The sequence below is a fragment of the Opisthorchis viverrini genome (assembly GCF_000715545.1).
Source record: "Opisthorchis viverrini unplaced genomic scaffold opera_v5_179, whole genome shotgun sequence".
Lineage (NCBI taxonomy): Eukaryota > Metazoa > Platyhelminthes > Trematoda > Opisthorchiida > Opisthorchiidae > Opisthorchis > Opisthorchis viverrini.
The window spans coordinates 662,534-679,907 of record NW_008751828.1 but is presented as its reverse complement, the minus strand read 5'-3'; the positions used below and the strand labels follow the sequence as shown (position 1 = coordinate 679,907).

Here is a 17,374-nt window from a genome sequence, read left to right as displayed (position 1 = left end):
GTGTGTTTCGCCTTGTTCTTCCAAGATGAGGGCGATATCGTCTATGTACTCCAGATAGACAGGACTCTCACTAGCAACAATTTGAACACCGAGGTTTTGAAGTTATAGCGCTCGGCTTATTATTTCATCAATTACGAAGTTGAAGAGAGTGGGAATCCTTGTCGGAGAGCTCATCATTCACTCGCCCGCCCAGAAGTATGTGAATATAGGACTCGGACTATGTTCACAAACTTCTGGGGCATACCCTGTTGAGCTACAGTCAGTTGGGGCGTAAGCAGACACAATAAGTAAGATGCGATGGACCTCACTTTCTATGGCTTCCCTCACAGATGTTGCCAGACAAACCCCACAGAGGCGACTATCAACGGGTATCCAGTCAAGGCGCGAGATGGCTCAGTAGTTAGAGCACGAATTTACTGATTGAAAAGTCCGTGGTTCGAACCTGACCTCTGCCTCTCGACTTCCCGTATCTAGGATTGGGCAACCTGGCAGTATCCCTGCCCTCGTGCTTCCGTCTGCCATTGCAGCTAGAAGTCGAAGGGGTGTTACAGCTGAACGATTTTTTTTATCCAACCAAGCAGAGGCGCTTCCGCCCCGTCGCTCAATACAATACCACCCCAGTATAGCCAGCTGCAGCTGCCGGAACCTGAAAGAGCGAGGAGGTAGTCAGTTCGATCAGTACCTGCGTCTTGCATCTCTGTTTCTGACGGACAACATGCACCAATGCAGAAGGAATCCGGCTTACGAGCAAGAGCCGCCTGTTGACCTGCTTGCTTCAGTGTGCAAACATTAAAGGCTGCTAAGTAGACAGGCTTTGTGTTTGAAAACAGACTTCAAACTGTTTAGGGTTCTCACTGAACTTGGACGTACAGAAGCTGCTGTTAATTGTGATGTAGCGCGAGCAAAATGGTCAGTCCTAGTGCTGGGACCTGCGGAAAAGTATTTAAATTTTGATGCGTTGGGTGAAAGACGGAAAACGCGAAAGTGTAAGAAGGAAGGCGTCAGCAGTAACACGTTTTTGTTTACTCGCCCGGCTGATGGCACGTGCGAGTGATGTTTGGATAGTTACTTTCGCTTGCAAACCGTATCACCACAATTTCAATGTCTTGCCCAGCGTTACAATGAAACGGGCGGTAGTACCCTAGCAGTGTTAAACTAACCTTTGTTGCCGGCTACTAGACAGCGCTTGTTTACGACTGCTCAAGTGGAGCACTTTGCTTCAACCAATATTTTCCAGCTGTTTCGGTTAATCGCGGTTACGCCATCACACAAGCTAGTCACTCCGTCTAACTTCTGACTGCTACAGGTCAAACGGCCAAAGGCATTCCGCTAATGCGCGTTACCGGTAGGCCCAGTCGTTAAAGCCGCGCCTTACCCTATTTTAGGAGCACATAAACTCCAACCACATCATCTAAAAGTGCTCGGAAATGAATTCGCTTGGGTATGTTAGGATCTTTGGAATGTTCCGTAACATCATTAAGCTCTGAGATATTCGTTAAGTGCACTCGCTTGTAGTTTTATGGGTCGCACTTCTGGTGACCCACAAGTGCTTGAAATCGGTCGCTTTGACCACATGACCAAAACGACTCCACAGGATTGTCTGATTTTAGTATGCCTGTTGAATTTTATCTAATAACGCGATTGGAAGGGTTAGTTGTGGAGATGAAATGTGGCGTCGTAGGACAACCCCGCGCACCAAGTACTTATCATTAAAACGAGCTAAGTGTCTAGCGTCATGCAGGATCACGAATTTTCGGTGTAATCGGGCTGCGTTTGCGTGGTATGGTTTTGTTTAAAAATATCCAACTCCAGAGCTAATGAATGACTGGTGCACTCTAACCTTTACCAGCAATACACTGTCGCGTCTTACCCTGTTGCGAGCTTCCCTACCGCCTGTACAAAACAAAAGTCGACCTGCTCCAAAGTAGTGAATACATAGACAAAGTAATGGATAGCAGACAGCATTCGAAGAGTCTTGGTGTGCAGTTGATTTACAGCGGAATGTGATGGCTAGCTTTGGCTGACCTGAGATTGAAAATCAGCCTGGTCATATGATTCTGCCACAAACGTTTTCCGGGTTATGTCCGTTTGTGTGCCGCCCGGGAATCTCCCAAGCTAAGATTGGGCAGTTTGCTGAATCATCCGGTTTCGGAAAACTGGTCGTAAACTGCCCAGTGAAATCTCTTCGACTCACAATTACGTAGGAAAACGGCCAGTCATGACCGCGCTCAAGTTTTCCGTTGTATAGACCATTCATTACTTGAATTTGGTTACATTCTGATCGCCATTAATCTATGAAGTTATGTTATATGCACGTATTTCTGCCTTCTAGGAATCTGCCGAACTTGTCCGCGAATTGGAGAAAAATATCGAACGGGAAAAAGAGAAAGCCGTCTCATACCGTCAAGAAAACACCAGACGCCGACACAACTACTTGCCCTTGATCATCGACCTTATGAAGATCCTCGCGGAGAACTCCGCGCTAGTGAATTCCGTTGAAAGGGCGAAGAAAATGGCCCATGAACGGAAGCAGGCCAAGACTGTGGGAAAAAGTTGATGTATTTTAGATCAGTTGTTTGTTAATTAAAAAGTCACGATAACTTTACAAGCGCCTTTTGGTTCAAGTTGATGAAACATTAGTTGTGTCCATCCGTTGCAATCCGTCGATTTCAACAATGCTGGTTGGCTTCTGTCGTGCAACTTGTATGCTCATCTTCTTTTGTATTAGAAGGGCAGTACAAGTCGTTAGTAAGATCAAAAGCACGCCAAGGCTAACGCTCACAGTATCCATGGTCAAAGACGAGCTCCTATACCAACGAACATATCGTTCTCCTGGAAGCAGCCTACTTCGCATCCACGCTGGAGCAGCTGGCACTCCGTCCCTGAATAGCGCGAACCGCATCGCCAGGTCTAGCAAAGTGCGATAGCACTGTTCAGTTCCATTGTAGTCTGAAAATTTAATAGGAAGATACATTCAGATGATCAGGACGAGAACTGAAAACTTGGAGGTTTACGCGCGATAGGTGAGTAATATAATAATAAATTGCGGTGTACCTTTCATTGAAAAACAGCCAGCCTCCAGAAAGCACACTTCCCATTTGAAAGCCTAACTGGGATCCTATATAGGGGGGAAGGTTGTTCCTTGCTGGCATTTCCGTTGATAAGGTCAATGAATACGTTGCTTCACAGACTGATATTTTATCAAATGTGTGAAGGTAATAGACGGTTGAAGTCCGCACACTGAAAAAGAACATTCTAAGGGGAATCGGTATAAGTACGTTAACGAACGCGATTGCGGTACCTTATTAAAAACGCAATTGGTCATTAGACCAACCCGATTTCTAAAAAAAGAAATGCGAGTCAAACTATATGTAGTCGTGGTAGTTCATCCAAGTCGTACTTTGCCCATGACCACTTCTCTGTTACCCCTGTTTACACTACACTTATCTGACTGCCCTTACACTGAGACTCACCCAGCACGTGTCCGGAACCATATGATTCAATATTAGCCCAACATGGTAAACAGTGTGCTTTGGGGGGGGGGGTTACAAAGCAGAAGTACTGTGCTGAGTTACGACGTTCGGTGGTTAGTCCATCCCAGTTCATGCACAAGATGAGTACACTCTGGGTGAAGGTTCCGAAGTAATTAGGGGCAAGTGTTATTGAAAAGCGAACATCCAGACATGCATCTGATGTAGGAGCTCGAGGAAAATGCATGCGCGTTCTCCTGATACCATTTGAATGTTCCCGTATGATCACTAGTGTAGTATTTCTTGTGTGTTGCTGAAAAAGGCTTCCAAACTAAATCTTATGGGGACGGACCTCAGTCTTCGTGAGATCATTTCTATTCGTTCATGGAGCGGACTGCATTGCGTTGAAGACTTCGGATAAATAACTCGTTACAACTCATCAGTCGGACAGCGCTGCCTGACAAGCGACAAGTTAAACTAACGAAGTTTAGACAGCATTGCCTAAAATGAAGTAGGCGTGGAACTCGCATTTGTTGAAATTAATATTGGTAACGATTACGTTTAAAAAACGCACTTCTGATGCAGGAGGGCCTAAGATACATATTCGTGCGAACGAGAAACCGATTAGCAGTTTTGGGCTATGCGTTTGTTACAGGTAAACGGTTGTTCTAGGAGAATTGGTCTAGAGGCTATAAGCTGACACTTTTTGGACATGATCACTTACACCCCATCAGGTAGACGTACGGACCAATGCTTTCAGCACCAGCTGGACAATCACGCGTTGCCGTCCGCTCGCCGGTTAATCCCATGAGCAAAACGCTAATGATATGGGAAATTTTCAATTCATGTTTATCCAATGGCAGGTAGGATTGTGCAGGGATAGGAGTTTTCAAGCTTTGCAGAAAATGCAGGTCACCGGGACTGAGAAACTGCAACGGGGAGAATGAAAATTCACTCTGCTGATAAAGTGACCAGAGCAAAACTACGTATAACGCAACGATTACCAATGAGAGTTGAACAAAAGCAATAACCAAAACACTCCGAACTTGGCGTCTGACCGCCGCTCGTTGACTTCGAAAGTATAGGATATCTCTGCGTTGAAATATCGGTAGCTCGGGTGAGTTAATTGGTTGTTGATCACGTGGCTGTTGATCTGTTCGCCGAGCTTGGCAATTGGCTTGCAAACGTTTCGTCGCCATACGAGGAGACATCATCAGGGCGCAGTTGATGTCTCCTCGTATTGCCAAGCTCGGCGAACAGTTCAACAGCCACCTGATCAACAACCAATGGGATATCTATGAAGCAACTCCTGTCACAGGAACCAGCTGCCGGGAGAATAATAAACAATCTGGACTATACTAAATTGTTAACTAACACATCAAAATTAGTCAGAAATCTGATTTCTAATTAATTTGGACCCAGTAGCTTGAAATTTACTGACCGTTGACAGATAATCGAGAGCCACCTAACAGAGGCGGGATAAGTGCAGCCTAAATACATAGGTCAATATGTGTATAAGATAATCGGTGCCTAACTGCCATGCTAACGGAAGGAGGTACGAGGGCTGGGATAATGCCAGGCTACCCTAGCCTGGACAGGAGCAATTGGGATGTTGAGGTCGGGTTCGAACTACGCACTTACCCGTCCGTAAGCTGATGCCTTAAACACAGAGCTATCTCGACCTTAGCGTTTTCTGGCGTCATATCTATTCAACGCAAGTAAAAAGATAGCTCCGCTAATTAGTTTCTACAGGAGGTATGTTACTGCATGGTTGACATTCTCAGAATGGTATAAATAAGGTTTTGAGCAACTGCGGTGTTCAATAGGCAGGCAGTTGAGTACGTGAAAATCTATCATCCCCTAGAATGACTACTTATCGACTCGGACCACAGACACGGCAGTGTCACGCAGCGAGTAGTGATGTATCCATTCTCTTGTTCTTGTTAATTAACCCTTTGATCTTTTCCATTTTAAAATGATTTCGATTCCCACCTATCTTACATTACCCACTACCATGAGCTTCGTCCACCCGAATGCACGGTTCGCGGTTGTGTTGAGCTGAACTAACCGATGCCAGAAATCGTTTACTTGCGCGGGTAACCCTATCAAATGTGCGTTCTTTCTGTATGGGAATGACTGCCAAGCGCAGTCGACAACCACACTCACTACCATATTCTCCCCCAATCTCAGCGGAGCTCACCCTGAGTATTATCGTTGACTGCAATAAAATGGTCTACACGTTCAGCCTCCTGATGGGCGAAAGACACTATCAACCTCACCCGTGCGTTATCGAATCAACTTGGGTTTAACTAACTGCATCGCCTTGCATCTTCAGTCTATCACGCCGACATCGATTACTGGAAAGAGTCGCCGGACGCGCCAACACTTTCTGAATCCGGTTACTAGTTATCGGAGTCAGACGAAGAATAGAGCCACAGGGAATCTTCTGTCGCTGAATAAATAAATACGAGTTTGAGCTAACTACGCATCAGACTAAGCCACGTGTTCAAGTGCAACCTAATCTCCACTAATTGAACGTCAAAAACGAAATATGAAATCGTATTGGATAACAAATAAATCAATTCACACACGGCTCGCGCCGTACGTGTCGCTAAGTGCGAGTCCATGGCACCGATAGTGGCCCAAGGGATTACGATTCGCGCAAGAGCATATTATCCCCATCGTCAAAGACGGCAACAACGTTGTTGGAATCCTGGTGCTGAACACACAAGCCAAGTGCTAGCAGTGAGTCGGTCTAAGCATGACAGCTCGACACCAATATGCATTGGATTACCATTCGACAGAATGTTGCACCTCAGGCTGAAACCACGCATCAAGGAAACGGTAACTGTGAAAATATCTACCGGGAGATTTTGAACTAATGACCGATAGTCTTTGTATGTAAGGATTCATAAAGTGTGGTGGGTGTTATTTGAGATTTTGAAGTAACATTACTAGAAGCGGATTTTGAATAAACCATAGCAAATAATCTTCACTGGGAATAATGAAATACACATCTGTCAGATGAAGCAGATGTGATGATAAACATTAACTAAGCCAACGAAGGAATTTCATTGCGAGAGTAAGCCGAGATCTTCGACACTGTAAGTAATCTCAAGCTTCCAGATATGGTACCTCTCAAAGAGCTAAAACCTATGTAGTTGAAGAAAGATGTATCACCATGAAGTTGACTCTCCGTAAATTACAGTTTTCGTTTTTTAATTTACTCCTAGAAGACCTTTGATTGACCCCACCAAATGGCTTCTTCATGGAGTTCTGAAGTGCATCACCTTAGATATTTTCGAAAAGAAAATTACTAGGAGTACACTTTGTCAGAGCAACTGGGATCTGTAGGATGAGGCTAAAATGCACAAACGTACTCCTAAATCGCAGTTACCGCGGTACATTATTGTGCAGCGAATTCCTTCCAAAATCCGCCACGGCTTTCTTGCCAGGCTTGCCACTGTCAAAATTGAAAGGTCTGACTGACAAGACCGTGGAGCAGAGTTAATAAACTGATTGTAGCTGCAGCTGACACGTTAAGGATACGCATCATCGCATACAATTGCCACAGTGAATCAGGTGCCAGTTTCGTCTGAATACTCACAAACATTAGAGTAAACCAGTAGACAGATCAGGTATGCGTATAACTCGGAAACAAAGTAAACTACTGTAATCATCTCTCACAGAGTGTGACAATGGGTGACCGCTATATCGATTAGCCAGGCTCCAGTGCATATGAACTTCACATTACAACATACCTTTTACGAGATATTCTTGGCGGGACATTAACATACGTACGGCTACAGTATAGAGATTACGAACAAACGGATGGTAAACTCACAGTTCTCAAAAGATCACAGGTAACGTTGTTCACGAAACACAGCATCAAATCTCCAGGAGTGGGGTGGCTAATGTTGGCGGGCATGGGGAGTGAGTCTTTCACAACCAACTGTTAGAAAATGGGGAAAGGATTATTAGAACCAACTTCCAGAATGGCAAAAAGTACTCGAATGTCGAAGTTTCACTAGAAAATCTTTGTTGTGCATACCAGATTGGTGACACTGCAAAGCCAAGATGGCTATAAAAATGTCTACTTGGTGAAACTTCGGGAAACATTTATAATGAACCGAGAGGTGCAACATCTGCCCTGTTGAACTAAAGCGAACGTCACAGTGACTGCTTGATCGGCGAATGGCCTATCCAAAACGAGACAGTTGCCCACATGTTATCGTCAACCATAGGCCCGCTCCGTGAAAATTGATTGGGGACGACATAAGACATTGTATTATTTGTCTGGTGGTACATTGGCTACGCGTAGATTTCATTATCAATGTGTGAACTAGCAGTCACCCACTGATGACAGTTTCACGTAGGGGGTGGGCAGGGGAGGATTACAACTGATTCTAGTTTCTCGACAGACGACCTTTGTAACTGCCATCTAAACGCTAGGAGACAGTATCCCAATGATTGATGTCAAAGGTTGTGACAAATGAGGAAGCAGTACACATCCAACTCCATTGGAAAATAGCTACTTAATTGGGTCTTGTGTGTAGGATGTCAGTAACATGCTGTTACGCTATTTGTGTTCCTAATACTATTCAGTGCGCACTGAAGATGTCTCCTCGAATGGTGACGAAACGCTTGCAAATCAATTGCCAAGCTCGGCTAACAGATCAACAGCCACCTGATCAATTACCAACTAGTAGACCCGAGCTACCAATATTCCAACACATTACACACCAGTGGATTGAACGCACCGAAAACCACTAAAACAACTGTAATGGTCACCTAAATAAGGGGGAGCGTTAGCTGGACTGTATGCTGTGTCGGATAAAAAACCGAGCAGCATGCAACACAATCCAGGTGAGTACCAATTCCAGCCTATCGGAATTTTACGTGGTTCGTTATTCCAACCTTTTCCCTTATGTTAAAACACCGGCGAACGTAGCGGGGAAACTGGGACCAGTTCCCTAAATTCTATGGCAGCACATGCGTGATTAGCGAAACACACCAATGTGCAGATCAAGTTAGTGTTAACGAGGGACTCCACTGTATCCTAGCTGAGTCTCTCGTTTATGCTAGTCTTCAACAAGGGTAGCCTCATGTTTCACTTGATACAGTACTGGAGATATCACAGTATATTCTCTAGATGGAATACTGGTCATAAGATTGACAAAAACCCTTGGACATTCCACGACCAGTTTAACCTTATTGGGGTAAATCATTGTACTTCGCTAATTGCGCACAATTTGGTGTCCAGGAAATTCGGGTACTGGGCTTGCCTGATGAGCCCCAAGAAATGCGATACTGGTCGTAAGCTGTCGACGAATTTTCAGCAACCCTGTGAGCAGTGCGTTCCGTTAAGTAAACACACGTGAGGTTTTGAATTGGAAGAGGTGAATCAATCAGCCAGTTCGAGACCTATAAGTAGAGAATTCAGTGGAAAAGCGCGATCTCCAAGAACGTTCCAGAGGGAGACGAATGCGAGCCAGAACCAGCTCATTTGAGGTAGCCATGTTGCTTGGATTTCAAATTGAGGAATTTATAAGAATTGGTCTATAGCTATATTGTGCGATCAACCCTACGCTAAAAACCACATCTACCAGTAAGTAGGTGTCACGCGACCATAGGAAGCACGAGAGTTGTCTGCAGCCCGACAGAAGTAGATGCAATCGATTAACTTTTCTTAGGCGAAACCTTGCACCAGAACCGCTGTAGCGCCCATAGTTAGGCGCGATCACGGCCGAAAAGCCTAACTCACATGTGACCGGCCAGATGATCGGGCTGCTTGCTGGTCCAGCATCAAGGCGAGCTCCAATTAGCTGAAAGTGTGGACCCAACAGCAAATCGTGATTAGGTATCTGCTAAATGCCAGTTGCAAATGGTACGTCAAAAAGGCGTCCGAATCCCCCAGAATATTGTCGCCGTACGCAGTTCGAAATCGACACAATTTACACGTGTTTTGACAAAGTTTTTGGTGTTTAATACGCTTTGTGAATCCTTGGTTTTTTGCTGAAAATGCTTGAGAAGATCGGTCCGCAAATTGGACTGAGACATTACCATTATCATACCATTTCTGGCGAAAAGCTCGCGCCTGAATCTCATCGATATCTCAATATTATGACAGGTTTAACACAAGTTGTGAGCAGGGGAAGAAAGACGTCGACCGCAGTCTAAACTCCTGTCGCATCTGCTTAATCAAATCGTGAACTGCTTGGCTTAAATAGGGTGAGTAGGTTCGGTCGACCGTGAAAACATTTATCCCTTAAACTACGCTGATTTGCATGGGTACAAGATATCTGTAGGACTTACACGATGAAGTGCATCAGCCAATGTATTCGCGAGTACTAAGAGTACTTGATCTGCACCGGAATCCGGAGGCCAAACGAAATCCAAGAAGCTTTCGAAATGCTTGTCCCACAGTGGTGGCCCAGCGTGATCCGCCAGAAGTATGTGAGGAAGTGGGTGAGGGGCGCTTGACAAAAGGCTTTGAAGAGAAGCTGTGGGTGGTAAAGGCAGACGTGCAATGGAATCCGGTGCACGGGAAATACTGATCTGACCAAAACGTTCATTAGCGGCAGCCAGTTGTTCGCGAAGCTCATCCGTAACCACTTTGGTCTGTAAAGCATGAACAGTTCAGCTCAGTTTGACAGCCGCGAACCGCATATGTTCAGCGATGCGAATGGTCGTAGCACATAGCAGGAGATAAACTCTAAGTGCACAAAACATGAAAAGTCAATCTTCTAACTCCTAAATGAGACGCGGCAGATGCCAAACACAGGTCGATCCTCGTCAGTCTAGAATAGTAGTTTTAGTCACCTTCTCTTATGCTAACTAACCATCTTTAGAGGAGATGCCTCTTGAGTGATTCTCTGCGGTCTTAATGTATGCTAAATCCCAAAAGGACATTATCACGTCCTCAATCAACCGACATCAGATTCGCTACATTTGCGTGTGGACAGACCTATGCGAACGTTTTATCGGTGGGTATCTTGAAAATATGGGAAGGACAAACAGTATGATCACAGTAAGATCGCGGTGCACTGAAGGCAACAAGATGACGAAACGCCGCTGGTAGGTCCGCTTGTACAGCTGTTGAAGTTTATTCGAATGGCACCCAAGAAAAACTACGAAGCGATGTTAAACATGAGGGTTCAGGATGGACAGTGGTTGATTGTCAGATTTCTGTCACTCGGCAAATGTCACTCATTGTCGGATTTTGTTTATGAGGCAGATGAAGTCCTGAGAGTTCACAGGTCTTCACACTTGGTTGTTCACTGACTTAACGATACAATATATTCCGCGAAAACGGTGCATGCGTATATTTATATGGTTAGTGCAATCGGCCACCAATCTTACTCCCTGGTATCTACGTCGGTATCAAGGGCTACACTCAGTACCCAAAGCACCTCCGCGCAAGGTGGTGCTGATGCCCAGAGGAGGAACCACTGTTGGTCGGCAGATTCGTTTCCGATGTCAACTACCCTGAACGGTAACTGAGTAACAGAGATGACCAGTTGAAATGACTTTTCCCGAGGTGGATTCCGCCATCAGGATGAATCACTTAAGAAGCTATCTTCCTATTTCTGTTACAACCAATAGCAAGTGAAAGGCGATCCGGAAAAGGAGCCAATAAGAGATGGAACTGCGTCCGGAGTCTTTAAACCTGCCGGTGGAAGTAATGTGTAGAGTCGCATTGGCACGACATCAACATATTTGAGATGAACGTGATTTTGGCCTTGTTTAGTTCTAAGGAGCGGATAGAAGACGGACAAGCAGTTCAGCTGGTGCTTTTTCAGACCAAACGTTGTGTAGATAAGTTCCTGTAACAAAAATATGTAAGTTATACTGGTCTGAAGTCGATTTCGATGTTGGCGAAGCCTGCCCCCGTCAAATTAGCTGATTCATTGATGAGTCCAAACCGCTGACGTCCTTGCGGATGGTAAATTTCATTTAAGGCTGGATGGGATATCAAGCAGCTGTCAGAGTGTGCATTCCTATCAGCTGATCTCGACTCAGGGTGCGTGGTCCGGACAGGAAGACACGGATACTGAAGTGGACGACATAACAATGGAGGATAACATAGAGGGGTTTAGAAACTGTGGTTATCAGCATTGGGTGCCTGGTGCTGTGTACATGGAATTACTTGTACCTGCAAGCAATTTAGAACGTGACAAGTATAACTGAATATGCGTTAGTTGTGGGTAGCTGTGGCACTGTTCGGATGAGCAGCAACAGGTTTTTTGTTGATATTTTATCTGGGAAAGGATTACACGTTAACGTTAACTAATATCTTCTAGCGTGATGGGTCCAGTGGAATTTATTGTGGGATGTAAAAATACAAAGTTTAAGCATCGTTGTGAACGAGTCCATTGATCAGCGGTTGATCCCATTGCACATGTATTCGCGCATAAGTAGACAGTAAACTGTGTCGGAATGACTTTCACGCAACCTATTGTTGCAGTTACCTGGACGGGATAACCATCGATTACCCAAACAAGTGAACCGCAGGGAAATCGGGAATGAAACTTCAGTTGAAGTACCCGGACAAAACCTACCTGCTCGTATATGCTTTCGTCCGCCAACGTGTAGTATGTCGGGAGTGGGTTTTTCGCTGCTAGCCCCAGCTCACCAAGTTCAATAAAAGAATGGACATGTTCCCAACCCAGCGGCACTCCTGTGTAAGCAGCCAGATTCCTCTCTCGTAAGTCGTAAGCTAAGCGTCCCGAACCCATGAAGTCGAATGCCTCGTTATCCAAGAAGGCGAAAAACAAGTCTCTCTTCAGCTGTAATTGCTAGAAAAGGAAAAAACAATCTACCTGTGTGAACAGGAATCACATGTCCCCAACAACTTCCAAAAGCTTAAAATAGATCACTATGTTATTGTTCAGATTTTCCTGTGTGCTTCTCAATGTCAGGTTTTCAATAGCAACTTCAGTAAAACATAGATATGACGCATGACTGATGAACGTATGCTTAACAGCTCGATGTGCGACATAAATACTCAAATTATAATCAGTGAAATGCAAGCCAAGCTGCCCTATTTCTCATCTGCCGTAGAGTTGCCGAATTTGGAGGTTACACTTGACCCATCAGCTATTTTGTTCCAGCTTTATTTTTTATTGAAATACAGTGGAACAACGCCATCCACGGTCCACGGACGAAAACTGACTTGCAGTCCTACAATCCAACAGCACCAAACCCTTGAAACAGGTATGCAACACTCAGACACGTTGTTCATTCGGTTGTCATTAAGTAGTAATTTTAGATATGTTTACGAAACCACCATGAATCGCTCAACAGAATGAAGCAGACGGTCATAACAGGAAACTCTCTGATAACAGATCAGTTTCAAATACGGTCTACAAAAACGGACGGCTTCTCAAAAATATGCACATTCAGGGACAACATTCTCGGGTTTGATTGAGGCCATATGTATTGAAGTGCCTTGTTGAAGTATTGCACAACCATTATGGGTACCAAATTTATAGGGTAGCAGAATGTCAAGCGTGTTGCCGTGTCTAACAACCAACCACTTATATAAGCATCAATTTTGCTGAAACATATAAGGAATTCTGCATATCTAGAAACTGTCACGGCCATCAATCTGGGCCATCCAGACTAAAACGCACCCCATCATTACATCATCCATTCGCGAAGCACCGATGTGCTGTTCGACTCATTATTCTATCATTCTATCATTGTTCCCAAAGCCATAGTACTTCGTTTGTCCTCCAGAGTCTTATGTGTGAAGAAGAGTGGATTGTTATACTTAAGTAGACATTCACACGGAGGGGTGCTTTTATCTTGCCATTCGGATGTCTCTTGGATGCAGAAGCCTTCTCCTGTCCTATTTGAGCAACATGCTCCTGATAACACACTCTGGACTAGGTATGTCAAGGATCAAGACAACTCCTAATTGAGAAGCAGATAAAATATTGGGGATAATAAGACGACTTTATAGGCATTCAGTCTAGTAGCTGAGATGATTTCCAAGGGACCACATCGTCGTTTACTCACCTACTTGTTTCATCTTGAGCATACACTCATAAGATCCCTAGCTGAAGTAGATATGCTTGACTTTAGCGACTAATCCACGTCTATAATATTATCAGTAAGAGCAGCGGCGACTTGCAGCGTAACATCCCTTTCGGTCTAAAAACATAATGAGGACAACAAAACAATACACATCAGCTAATGGAGCGAAGTATGTGACAAATTACCTGAAAAGCTGGTTGCCGGATGAGATGTGCTGCAATGGATACAAGAACGGAAGTCCCCGGTAGAGCCCATTGACTAGCAAATGCACTCCGTTCGAACATGCTTCGTGAATCAAGTCGAGTGAGTACTACAATCGAAGAGTTTCGCGACCTTTCCTGTACTGACACAGAACGGTTTGGAGAGTTTGTTCGGATAGATGCGGTTGTATTTGTCGCAGATAACAGGATATTTACGCCATTCAGTTCGTCACAGTAGACTATGGGTGACTGAATAGGAAGCATATACCAAAATAACATGAAAATTAGACAGTTTCAGGTATAAAAAAAGTAATGTGTTTTAAAGAATTGTTCACACTAGTTACTAAAGGCGCATCAGATGAGTAGGATACACCAAAGACATTTATACTCATGTGCTATCATCCGGTGTGCGGAGAGATTCAACAACCAGAAAATCAGGTCACGCGATACTCACAACTACGGAATGTGAGGGGAATCAGCTAAGCAAACTGCACTTAAGTACACAAATATGCGGATTCCAGGTCAGCTTGGAGTGACAGAGGCCAAGACAGTCCCCTGTTCAGAAGGTTACCGTAGGATATTCAAAGGACTTTAGTCTCAGGATGTGGCTATGCTACCTAAGATTGATAACTGCTGAGGTATACATAACTCTAGTAACTCATCGTCAGTGAACCTAACGTAACTTGGAAAATGTTGATACTGTTATGATATATACAGAGGACGAGAAAAGTTGTAAGTGTGTCTTACCCACGTCCTCTGACTTTACTTGATTAGACAATTACTGCATCATGCCAACCTTCTGAGATAATGTAGGAAAGTAAGTCAGGCTGTGGCCAAAGAGTAGTAGACTTTATTACTGACGTTTGGTGCGTCATACACATACACATCAAACGATAGTGTATTATGGCAGGTTTAGGGACAAGTAAACAGTAGGGTAAGCCTACTGATTTGAAGGAGATAACTGCGACAAGAACACATTTGAGTGTCAAACATACCACCCTCCAAATGAACCAGATTTTGCGTATTCCGATCCCACCAGGTAGGTCTCTATGGAACTTTCGCCCTTGGGCGTAACCCACATGAAAAGTACCAGGTTCATATTTCGCAGAGCTGTACAAGATCCTTACGAATAGAGTCCTTAGACGTAACATCCAAACTATCGTTATCAAGCGTAGCTTTTTGAGCGTAACAGCCCCAAACCATTTGAGAACGCTTTGTCGCCATTCGGCTCTGGGTGGATTCAGTGCTACTTTTATCACAAGAGCATGCAAGCTGCCAGGTTGTCTTCAGTAGAACAAACGCCTTCATCGATGGGGTTCTTAATGCTTCGGATGCGAAGAACAGTTGAGCTGCCGCTGAAAAAAGTTCTGGGTGTATCAGTTAAATCTTTCTAGTGTTACGCTGCTCCTGGATGTCTTCTCTTTGTGACGCTACAGAAATTCATGCTTCACTTCAGCTGATGGTTTTCTTCTATCACTTGCCGCAGGGCGATGGGGTTTAAAATCAAGCACAGCTCCATTACTGGGCGGAAATTCAGACCATCCTAATCGAGAATTGTATCATGAAAGACTTAGATTACTTATCTGCGTTTGTTTAGAATATCTAGCGGTTCTTTAGTGCAGACTGTCTATACTCCAGCCCACAGTCTGCTTCCATCTGAAAAACTTCGAGAAGTCTAATCCAGAAACAAACGACAAAAGGACGAACAAGCTTTTTCAGAATCTTTTCGATGTGATCGGTGGGCGAATACATTCGTATCATTACATTTCTTAGGTAGGTACAAATCCAACTCATGACTTTATTTGCTCTGGGAAAGTCAGATGATGTATTTCGCTGTTTTAATATAAAGATATTAAAAGGGTATAGTGTTCTGTAGGGGATGAGGTAACTGATCTCCATTATCCCTAACGCTGAGACCCAGAGGTTTCAACTATATTGGTGTTTAATGGGTTTCCATATTTATCTGATGGACAAGGCAAACTCAAGCAACTTAATTCCATACTTTAGGGTGAGCTCGTTCAGTCCTGGGGTTAGGCGCGTACTCATTCACATGCAGCATGTCGTACCACTTATAACAATACGGTAGTGATGCGAACCTCTTTAAGTTTCAGTCCTTTGAAAGGCACACTTCTGCCGGATCTGGAGGATTGGATATGACACATTCGAATACGTTGAGGTAAGTAATTGAATTCCGTCAACGACACTTAGCTAATATAAAAGATAAACAATATAGGTCAGTCTCTAATAATGAAGTGAAAAACGAGTGAAAAATCAAAACTGAAACTCAAACACACCTCAAAAATCGGGAGTCCCATCAACGACTCTCGGCGAATACATAGAGCAGATGAACTGACAGCCGACATGACGTTTCTTATCTCAATTAGGCACCTCGTGTCATCCACAGGATTAGCGTTGAATTGCTTGTAACATCTGAAAAGTTCTGACTGAACTAGTTACGCCGCATTAACCACATCCTTACTTCGATGGAGGTGTCGGAAGTCCGTATGAGTACCACAGGGAAAGGCCATTCAATGGAGGAATAAGCCGTACCATGAGGATTCCAAGCGGGAGTGACATTGCATTGACGCTCCGCACCATAGTGACTGTAGAGCGCGTTTGGACACTCATCCGACTCAGAAAATGGTACCGGATGTTTGTTTTTCGAAATTTTTTGAAACAGAACGACCAAACCAACAGTACGTTCAGAGTAAGAACGCACATCGCTCATCAGAGACGAATTCAAGAAAAGGGAATATTGCATAACTAAAACCGTCGGTGCAACGTTTTCCGCATTCAAGAAGTCAGTTACTTCGTCGGCATGCTCAACAAACAAAGCAACACCAGAACTGCTTTGCAGTCGACTGGAACAACCAATTTGTCCGGTTACGTTCAAGCGCCGTGAGCAATGAGAAGTGCTTTGCTCTGAGAAATAGTGGTAAATGTCCCCCATTACATTGTTCGATTGTGAAAAGCACGTCAGAATCGCACATGACGTTAGAAGAAACGTACACAAAGAATGGTGGTTCCACATAGGAAGTTGGTCAGCTAAGCCTCCAAAGACGAAGCCTGTTGGGGGAAGGAACAATGATAACGAATAATAAACGATAAGGAAAATCTACTCTTGCGCCAGGGTGATTATCACTACTTTTCGCATTAACCATAATTAGCTGAAAGGGTCACACAGAGATTCTACGTCAACTCAAATTCAATCTAAACATTACGAAACGCTAGTCAAACTGATTTAGATTGACGACCTTAAAATCGTTCAGCTGTAGCACCCTTTAGGTGCCCAACTGCCATGCCACCAGAAGGTTGTACGAGGGCTGGGATACTGCCAGGTTGCCCAAGTCTAGACAGGAGAAGTCGAGAGTCAGAGATCGGGTTCGAACCACGGACCTTCCGGTCAGTAAATTCGCGCTCTAACCACTTGGGTCATCTCGCCCCCGACTTTTAAGTCAAAGACAAGGAAGCATGGCACAAAGTGAACAATCGATCTGATCAGCCCAACCTGACCTGTCCCCTACATGACACTTTTGGCCTGGGGAGTAAGGTAAATCCATAACATCATATGTAATTTTCACCAGAATAATGTCACCTACCAAACGCCAATTTTCGCTGTGGATGGCAACAAATGAACTCTGACGCTTTTTAACCAAGAAAGGT

The 17,374-nt window shown here is 44.3% G+C and overlaps 2 protein-coding genes across 2 annotated transcripts in view; one reads left to right on the top strand and one right to left on the bottom strand.

Annotated features, from left to right (window-relative positions):
* T265_07459 (hypothetical protein) overlaps positions 1 to 2,948 on the top strand; it is a gene marked incomplete at both ends in the record, with an annotated part of 18,340 nt that extends 15,392 nt beyond the window's left edge. The window contains one exon of the mRNA XM_009172988.1: positions 2,333 to 2,948. Coding sequence (XP_009171252.1) covers positions 2,333 to 2,557 — 225 coding nt within the window. The remainder of the gene's footprint in view (positions 1 to 2,332) is intronic.
* T265_07458 (hypothetical protein) lies at positions 2,021 to 16,777 on the bottom strand (the record flags this gene model as incomplete). The annotated part of the gene is made up of 8 exons (XM_009172987.1): positions 2,021 to 2,949; positions 4,195 to 4,399; positions 7,315 to 7,422; positions 9,786 to 10,091; positions 12,032 to 12,268; positions 13,697 to 13,960; positions 16,006 to 16,155; positions 16,191 to 16,777. 8 exons carry the CDS (start codon positions 16,740 to 16,742, stop codon positions 2,621 to 2,623), a joined length of 2,151 nt encoding a protein of 716 aa, XP_009171251.1.
* Between the last annotated feature and the right edge of the window lie 597 nt (positions 16,778 to 17,374).